Consider the following 10,439-nt stretch of genomic DNA (forward strand, 5'->3'; position numbering starts at 1 on the left):
ACATCCTGATTCTTAGAAAGGAAGCTGAATGGAAGAGCATTCCAGGGACTGTTTGGTTGACAATGGAGATGGAAGATTTGAGAAATGAATAATTAGAGTTTATTGTGTAAATGTAGTATCTGAAATTGTAAAGTATTAGTAAAAGTTTGAAATTAAAGCATGCATAAAAGTTAGCATTTGAATGGCCTGGGCATTCTCATTACCACTTTCTTTTTCAGTTATAGTTTCTTCAATGCCTATTCATGTTTAGAAAATTAGTAGCCAGTATGTGAAGCTATAAGGAATTGTAATTTAAGACATAATGTACAGTAAAATGTAGTTTTTTGTGCAAGGGTGGGGACAGGTGGCCCAGAGAAAACATGGATACTGAATTTTCCTTTTATTTGTATCAAAATGTTATATAAAAAACAGGAGAGAAATCTAGACTACATGAAGTCATCAATACACGAATAAATTTTTGATGCCAGAAAGGAATAAGTCATCTTCAGATAGAGCTTTCCTATATAGGAAAAGATTCCATTTGGGATGACTTGGCTGAAGTAGCCCTTTAGCTATGCATACCTCTGCCCAGCCCCTGCTGATTTGCATGTGCCCAAAACACAGTGCATCACTCTGAGATCCATTTAATAGGTGGATCACACACAGTGCCGAGATCCATCCATGTCAGGACACAGTTTAGATATGAGGGTCCAGGTTCAGTTTCTGGGGCTCCTTCTGCTCTGGACAACAGGTAAAAATTTGGGTATTTACCCAGCGAGGATGTTCACTAACACCTGATCTTTCAGGGTAAGTTGGTTACAATAATATTAACTGTCAGGATTTATTTTCAATTGTACAATTCCAGGTGCCCAGTGTGATGTCCAGATGACCCAGTCTCTGTCTTATCTTGCTGCCTCTCCTGGAGAAAGTGTTTCCATCAGTTGCAAGGCAAGTAAGAGCATTAGCAATAATTTAGCCTGGTATCAACAGAAACCTGGGGAAACAAATAAGCTTCTTATCTACTCTGGGTCAACTTTGCAATCTGGAACTCCATCGAGGTTCAGTGGCAGTGGATCTGGTACAGATTTCACTCTCACCATCAGAAGCCTGGAGCCTGAAGATTTTGCAGTCTATCACTGTCAACACTATAATGAATACCCACCCCACAGTGAAACAAGTCATAACAAAAACCCCAAGGGGAAGTAGAAACCAGAAGTTGGGCTGGCCAGTTGCTCAGTCCATGTCTCTGTCTTCTGTAAATTTCTCTGTTTTCAAGATGTGTTGCCTTGAATAAAAATGGATTCCTCAGGCTCATATGTTTGAATGTGTGGCATGGGTTTTGGGAATGGAATTTGTTTTCTCTGCAAGAACAGTACCTTCTCCTAACTGCTGAGACATCCCTCCAGTTCTGCAGTGAGAATATACGATTTGGGTAATAGAGCTCTTCCAAAAATATTTATCATCTGAGTAACTGATTCTCCAGTGAGGTTCAATATCCCAGAAACCTAGACAGAATTAAACATGGCTAGATAAAAAAGGAAGAAAGTCAATGAGATGTATTCTAATGATATTCTGCTATACTCTTAGATCAGTACCTAGCACAATCATCATCAGAGAGGCAGCTTCTTACAGAAACAGATGCAGAGACCACAGACAGACACTAGGCTGAACTCAAGGAATCTCATGGAAGATGAGAATGAAGGATTGTAGGATCCAGTAGGGTTGGGTATATCATCCTTCATTTTCTGAACTGAGACTTCATCTTGGTGGATATTTCCTTTGATGGAAGTGAAGTGTTCTTCACCATCTCTTTTGATTACTTTTGGTTGAAAGTCTATTTTATTGGATATTAGAATGGTTATTCTAACCTTTTTCTTGGGTCATTTGCTTGAAAAAATTTTCACAGTTCTTTATTCTGAAGTAGAGTTTATCTTTGTTGCTTAGGTGTTTCTTGTATGCAACAAAATGATGGATCCTGTTTACTTATCTATGTTAGCCTGTGAATTTTTTATTGGGGAATGAAGTATGAGTACAGAATGTGAAGAGGGAATGAAGAGAGAATTGAGTGTCTGGAGAAATGTGTACGTAAGTGAAAGGATAGCACATGTGGTGTGTACAAGATGTGTTATGCTTCACAGCTCAGAGCTTCACAGTCACCTATTTTTATTTTCCTGTGAAACTGTAAAAAAATGACATGGGAAAGTCTGCCAAGCAACTGCCAGAAAGAATCAAGTTATCCTTTAACTCAGTAGTTCTGCCGACTTTCTGTTCTGCATATTGCATACAACTTTCTTACAATTTGCTGTGTTCGTACATAGACTGCCTCCTACACAGGATGTGACCAGACATTTCAGAAGTCCTCCATGCATTAGGCTGTTATCTCAGTTCTTGTACAAGTATGTGGCAAAGTCTGAAACTGATGAAAACCTGGCTTTCCTTAGTTACTCAGAAAAGCCCAGTGAATTTAAAAATCTACACTTATCAAGAGCTATATTGTTTTCCCTCATAAAAGAATATGCTTTTCTATGGGAGAACTCTCCATCTGTCCCTCTAATGTAGTCACCATGGTAACCAGATTCCTTCTTAAAAATGGATGCCAGTCATTAAGGCTCCCTCCTGGTATATGACACTTGTATCTGGTTTCAGTAACGGCATAATGAGACTTGTACACAAATCATAGTGTAATCCCATCACAGTCTAGGCTATCACTGAATAGTTCAGCCTGCCAAACTCTAACAGGGAAGGCCATTCTCTCCTGAATGATAGAAGGTTACAAGATCAGCCACATGCCTGACGTGATCTGGGACCAAGTCCATATAAGACTTTTGGTGTCTGTTATGCCACCCTGCAGCCAGTTTTGTTTTTCTGTTTTTTGGGGGTTTTTTTTGTTTGTTTAATTTTTTATTAGATATATTTCTTTACTTACCTTTCAAATGTTATTCTCCTTCCTGGTTTCCTGTCTATAAGCCCACATTCCCTTGCCTCCCCCTCCCCCATAAGGGCATTCCCCCTATACATCCCCCTTACTGAATTCTATGGTTTTGACACTAGGGGGTGACATATGTTATGTTTACTTATTGTTGTTCTAGACTTAAAACCATAAAAAATAGAAGCTTGCTATGAGGAAATGTGCTGAGCTTGAGAATCTGATGACAGTAACTCTTCCACAACTCTGCAAGGGACTTCTCAGAAACCCATTTAGTCACCAAGGTGGACTAGTAAGCTCATTTGTTAGAACTCATCAGAATTTGGAAGCCAATGTTTATTGTGCATCTTCATAGGAAATCCAGGAAACAAATTTCAAACATCTCAGTGACACTTTTCCAGTAAATATTTACCCTCCTGATGAGGAGGGTGGAGACATAAAATCCTGGAATATGATATACGTAATCAGGCTACAAGATTTCTATAGTCAGAGCTGTCTATAAAATCATAGGCAGAGCAACACATATGCATGAGGCATCTGAATCCTAAGATCGAAGGCTGGTAGTATTCAAATGATCCCCTTTGGAGATAAACTCCAATAGCCTAAAGTCCTAAAATTCCCAGTTGTCCTAGATCTAGTTTTTGGAGACTAGATCTTTAACAAACAGTCCTTTGGAGGTTGAACAACATCCAAACTGTATCAAAAAGTACATTTTTCTTGTCTGAATGCTAGAGAAAAATCTTAAAATTCACCCAGTGTTCAATTAATAGTTTAGGGAGTGAATAAATGATTTAATGAACAAGGTAATCTCCAAGACAAGCAATGGTATGTTGAGTATTGGAAGCAAATATACAAAAGGGAAACATAAATTGAGATAAACTACTAGACTGATGTGCAGTAATGTTTACATTCAAAGCAGAAAATAACTGTTATCAGATGATAGGTAAATAATTTTGATAATGTACTTTGGATATATTTTGCCAGAGGGAAACTCTTGACTTCGTCCTTAGACAGGCAATACATGTGGCAGATAGGCAACAACAAGTAGAATGGTTTGCAGTCAGAGCTACAGAAACTGTGCAAGCTGAATGTGTTGGTAAATTCTCAAGTCCTCAGGCTCCACCAAATGGATTTTTAACATGAATTCTGTCCCTGACTCTCTGCCACTGAACCTACATTTGAACACCCAGAAAATCTATTTAAAACTCTGTAGACCAGGTCCTCTGTACCCTGGTCTGGATTCTCTGAAAGTAATTCATATAGATGATTCTATCACTGTACACATGGCAACATAATCTGGCTCTCTAGGAGTGACAGAGTTGAAGAGTGGATCCAAGATCATTGTAATATCATTGCTAGTACCTGAAATAAGGAGATAAGGACAAGGTCATTTGCAAACATAATCAATGATTATTTTTTATCTCAAATAGCATGTAGGCAATTTTGTAGTCAATTCTAATTCATACCCCACAATCCTGATTTTCAAAAAGTAGCAGAGCTATGTGTTCTTTTAAATTAGTTTGCAATTTGCCCCTTTTATTTGTGTTAAAATTTATATCAGGTACAATGTGTTTGCTCCTTCTAGAATGCTTTCCATGGATCTAAACATCCCATGTCATATTGGAAGGCAATACTTGCATGTGCGTGTACAGTACACACACACACACACACACACACACACACACACACACACACACACACACACAAATCCCATTATGGATAACCGTGAGCTCACTCTGTATTCCCATTTTCCCGCCTTCTCTCCTCTGCCTTTACCAGGACCCTCCAGTATGAGTAGCTCTAGGGGCAGAACAGGATACTTCATTTTGAATTAACTGAGGAATTCTGGTCAGGCAAGGTAAATTTCCCCCATGACATTTATTTTAGACTTGACTTGGTGGGCCTCTCTAAGGAGAAGCAATATGCAAATCTCCTGGTGAGTGCAGTGAATAAGTCAAACTGTCAGGTCAAGTGGGGATCAGATACCACAGGTTTAACAACTTTCCTCTAAACAGGTTCAAATGAAGCTTCATTTGAGCTTTAAATAGCGCTGGTTAGGAGAGTTCAGACCTGTTGATTCAGCAGAAGGAATTTACTTGTATTGATCTTTTTCCTGTCCATTTTCAAGTTCATCATACTTTCCTATACAAGTTTTAACCTTCTCTTCACTACAGATCAGTTTTTGTACTTGTACATTGTTGAATCCACCTTCATTTGTAGTAGTTTATTCAGAAACTTAGATTTGTGCATACATATGTAACAATAATAAGCTGAGAAAGGAAGTGAGTATGACATGGAAGAAAATGGAGGAGGAAAGAGAAGAGGGAAGAGCTATAGCTTTATGTGGTGTTATCAATAACAATGCTCCCCACCCCTGCTGAGGCTCATATGTTTGAAAGTTTGGTCATCAAGATTAGCACTCCTTAGAGGAGATTGGAAAGTGTAACTTTTTGGGTAGCTTTCATCTTGTTGGATAAGTGCTCTATCACTAGGAAGTAGATTTTTTTTTGCTAAGGAAAATGTGCCTGGTGGGGACAAGGGAAGTAACCTAGCTCCTGCCCCCTGTGACTGTTCCTGCTACTGACTCCATGAGTGTAGATTGATTGCTGTGGACAAAAGTTTTGTTTGAGTAATAAAGTACACATTTTCACATTTCTCCCAGGAATGTGCGCTCTATAAAGTTTAATGACTCCATAACAATCCTGAGCAGGAAGTGTATATGAATCAAAGGTATGGCTAATATCTCAGCAAAATGATAAATGTTAGGACCTTAAAGACAGTCCTCCAAGCTAAGGGAAAGTATTTAAATACTTGAATTAAAAAATATATAATTTCTCAACTATGAAAAATATAAGGATCCAATATGAATTATGAATCTAAAGAAACAAAGGCAGCTACATTATGAGCCAGTTTTGGAGTAAATGACTGCATTGATATGTAAAATAAAAGAGTGGCCTGTGTTCTGTAAGAGATGAGCTATACAGAGAATTTTTTTCTTTCGAATAAAGAGAGAGAATTGCTTGGAGAACTGACTGACTGACAGACAGACAGACAGACAGACACACACACACACACACACACACACAAGCAACAGGACATGGACAGAGCTATGTCTTGGAATAGCAAGCACAACACAATTCATTAGCTAGATCCATGGTTTGACTTCAAGACATTTTTTTCATGTGGGTCCTAAAGAACTGGAGCAAGATCTATCCCAAAAACTCAAAAGCTCCCCCCTGTTTGTGGGATATATCCTTCTAGATGGGCTGTGTTGTTTGATATCAGTGGGAGATTATGTTTCTATTCTCACAGAGACTTGAAGTGCCAGGATGAAGGCATTTACAGAGGTAGCCTCACTTGCTCAGAGAAGAAGGGAGGAGGGATGGGTGAAGGATTATGATAGGGGATGACCAGGAGGGGAGCAGTGACTGGAATGTACAGCAAATAAGTAGAATGAATAAATAAAATAAAAATAAAGAAAAAGTAGATATTAAAGAGAAAAATTTTATCATTTGAATTAGTGACATAAAATTTATAAAACAAATGTTAAAAAAAATCATTCTTTTCTCGTACAGTACATCCTAAACAACACTTCTCTTCTTCATTTTTCCTCCCTCCAAATCTATGCCCCAGGTCCAATGCTTCAGATTTTACCTTCAGAAAAGAGTATTCTTCCTAGTGATAACACCCAAATATGACATAGAAACTAGCAAGAAGACTAGGCATAAGGCTTCATATTTTGACTGTCCATGGTTCGTTGAAAAATAATACTCAGATTCAAATAGTATGTAAAAGCATAGATCATTTTATTATGTTGAAGTTCATCATTCAGGGGTTTCGCATTCCAAGATGGAGATGACCAAGTGAGCTCATGGGCCTAATTTAAAGCATATTAGGAGAATTCCAGGGTAGGTGATTTTTAATCTTAATCTGTTATCTCCATCTCTAGAAACATTCCATAACCATTCCTGTGGTGTGGCTGTCTGGAAACTGTTGCTGGGAAAGTCTGGAAATTGTTCCTGACCCATTGCCCTTGCTTCAGGCAGTGTATCTGCATTCATGCCTTGGGGCATAGTCTCTCCCTTGTAATAGAAAACAAATCAAAATATTAAAATAAGTATGCAATGGCAAAGTAACTCTTGTCACTATAAGAGAATGTACATCATGCTGACATAGAGAAATGTATACATTTCAAAAAGTTGACACTGCTACAGAAAACAATCTTCAGTTAACAAGCTCAAACTGACTTTATCATAATATCTTAAATAAAAGAAACCAAATATATAGAATCTACTCAAGGTAATAGGAGATAATGTTCATGTAATCTGATTTAAAAAATATTCATAGTATCTTTATTAATAACTTCTCAAGGTCCAAAATTGCAATGTTCATATGACAGAATAAACAGAATCATTACTAGAGGAGCCAACAATGGAGGCATATTACTTATTTATTCAGATATCATGAATGTAACTTTGAAATACAGTTATATTCTAAAATTAAAATTTGTCACTGAAGTTTGTGTGCTACATGATTTCCTTCAAATGAGATTTAATCATTAAAACATACATGATATGCAATGAATTTTGGTATTTATAGTATATATACATAAGAGTTATTGATCAAAGAGATTTCAGTACTATTAAAATGTTTATATTTATGTATGGTACATACATAATGCAGATATATTTATATTTGTGAATATTATATATGGTAATGCTTATTGTATATAGTCCTTGTGAAACACATTAAACACTTAAGTAAATCCCCTTGGTTGCAATTTAATTGTATATATTTAATGTTTGAGACAATTTCAAACTGGACAATAATATTCTGTTATTCCATAATTACAATTGATTTGAACGACTTTGTCAGTCACTGAGCATTCTATTAGTCTCCTAATCAGTCAGCACGTTTTTACTAATTTCACTTCTGAAAAAGAAGCACTTTTTGATTTACTTTTCAAATTTATGTAGAATAACCACATAACTGCCCCTGGTATGCACTCTGCCATGCAGACTAGAGTATTTGCATATTGCTCCCCAGGGAGGTCCTTTCTTTGCTGCCCTGAGAGAAAATCTCAACTGTCACTTTGCCTTCACTGATTACTCTCCGTAGTTCAGTTCATCTCTTCAAAATCATGTGCCCTATCTATTTCCTGTTTCTGCTAATCTCAATTTGGGGTAAGATGGTGAAGGTGATGAAAGAAAATATTGGGCATAGAAGGTGAGTTTTGGCTGCCAAGGTGTGCTGTCCGTGTGTGTTTAGGCATGCCTTGTTCTACAAAATGAGCACATGTTGTGTAACTGCGTGATAATGAGAAATTCCAGATGACACAGAAGCTATGCTAAGATGAAGATTATGACATAGATGAGATTGATATAGACTAGACCTTTAGGACCTTTAACTCACTTTTTCTGCCAAAGAATTTGATATATTTTTTAAAAATTTCTCTCTGTCTCTCTGTCTTTGTCTCTTTCTGTCTTTGTCTCTCTCTGTCTCTCTGTGTCTCTGTCTCTCTCTGTCTCTTTCTGTCTCTCTCTCTGTCTCTCTCTGTCTCCCCCCCCTCACACACACACAAATACACACACCTTTACACACACACACACACACACACACACACACTGGGATCACCGAGAAATCATGGTAAATCACAAGATTGGGAAGATTGCTTTGGAAGATTTTACATGTCTTTGCATTATTGTATAAATCAGGAACCATTGGTGATGCTGTGATGACCCAGACTCCACTCACTTTGTCAGTTACCACTGAACAATCAGCCTTCATCTCTTGCAAGTCAAGGCAGAGACTCTTACATAGTGATGGAAATACCTATTTGAATTGACTCCTACAGAGGCTAGGCCAGTCTTCACAACTCCTCATTTATTTACTGTCTACATGGTCATCTGGTACACTTGCCAGGTTCAGTGGCAGAGGGTCAGGCAAAGATTCACACTCAAAATCAACAGAGTAGAGGCAGAGGATTTGGGAGTTTATTACTGCAAGCAAGCTACACATAACCCCCTCACAGTGATGCAGACCGTAACAAAAATATTTTGCTTAGGACAATCTAGCCGCAAGTGTGCTCCTTGAATAGAGAGGAGTAGAACACTCTGCATCTATGTGAAAGGGGGTAACTAGGACATTGAATAATTTACAGCTGAGAACTCTAGCTAGATTCATCTGTCTAGAAAACTGATCTGGATAGACTTCAACTGTTACCTATTGCTAGTTCCTCTAACGTAAAAAACATAATTTTGTCTCTGCATCAGGAGAGTTTTATCTCATTATTATAGCTTACTGGTAAGGATTTTAACCATTTTTTTCATTAACTTCTTAAGCTTCACTTTAATTTATTGCTTACACAGAATGAAGCATGTATGTGTTTATTAAATTCTCCTTCAACTTTCTAAATGCTGGAAAGTCTATCTCTTACTATATTATCATTCATTCTAGGCTCTACCCAACAGTTACCCAGCAACAGCCAGGTAGAAGTAGAAGCCTGTCATGCTATGAAAAGGGCTGTTGACCTCTCTTTGCCCTTTCTGCCCCCTCCTTCACTTGCCTCTCTCTGGGCTTTCCTTCCCCCTACCCTGTCTCTCCACAAGTTCATAGCCAGCCTCTTACCCCCTCTCTTCTTTCTCATCTTTTCCTCCTCTTCCTTCTTTTCTGTCCCCCTCCCTTTTTCTACTATTGGTCTATTCTCACCTTCTCTTTCCATGCTCCCTTTCCCCCACCAAATCTTCCTTTCATACTAAGTCTGTCCTAGGGTTGGTACCTTGGTGGGGAATGATGCCTCAACATGAGCCTGCTAAGGGATCCTCTCCCAGGGCACCATACTGTGCTTTAGAAAACAAATCGCTATCTACATTTTCTTTTATCTAAGGAACCATAAGTCTATTATGTAAAGTACCTTTTAAAATTATTGGGTAGATTTCATTTTCTAAGGGACATCTAAATATTCAGTCAGTAAACTCATTTAGAAATTAAATTTTACTTCTTTCTAAATGCTTTTTTCCCCTTACATTAATATTTGTATGTAGCATGCAGTTTTAAGAAACCACACTAAATCTGTTTAGGGGCCATCCTCAGAGGTATTGACCATCCCCTGTGTCTTGCCCTAATCAGCTGGCTGGCCCTGATTCCAATTTACAGAGACAGCTGAACACCTGGACAGTAGCTCTTTCCTCATCATGTTGGAGCATCAGTCTGTAGCCTTCTGTCCCAGGATCATCCAACAGACATTAATCAAGCAGAATTTTGGAGAACTGATTTCCCTTGTCTTTTCAGAGGTTATCAGTTGACTATTCGGCATAGTTTCTCCATTTTCTGGATAATATTTTTGTCTGTAGAGGAATTGAGGCAATTCTGGCCTTGTGGCTGTTTTGCCACAACTGGAGCAACTCCACTGATGCTCAGTTTCTTCTTTGAATCTAAGAAGTGTTGTCAGGAGCAGATATGTCTCAACAGCAATTGATTAAATAACATTTAATGTCACATACTGGATTTCTGACATTTTTCAAAACTATCTATG

General features: G+C 38.0%; 1 gene segment (V, D, J or C); it reads left to right on the plus strand.

Annotated features, from left to right (window-relative positions):
* The first annotated feature begins 663 nt into the window (after positions 1–663).
* Positions 664–1,185, plus strand: LOC116904276. The segment is given in 2 exon segments: positions 664–730; positions 845–1,185. Coding segments are annotated over 2 exon segments (390 nt in total).
* Positions 1,186–10,439: the final 9,254 nt, after the last annotated feature.

Source organism: Rattus rattus, chromosome 6 (assembly GCF_011064425.1).
Source record: "Rattus rattus isolate New Zealand chromosome 6, Rrattus_CSIRO_v1, whole genome shotgun sequence".
NCBI lineage: Eukaryota > Metazoa > Chordata > Mammalia > Rodentia > Muridae > Rattus > Rattus rattus.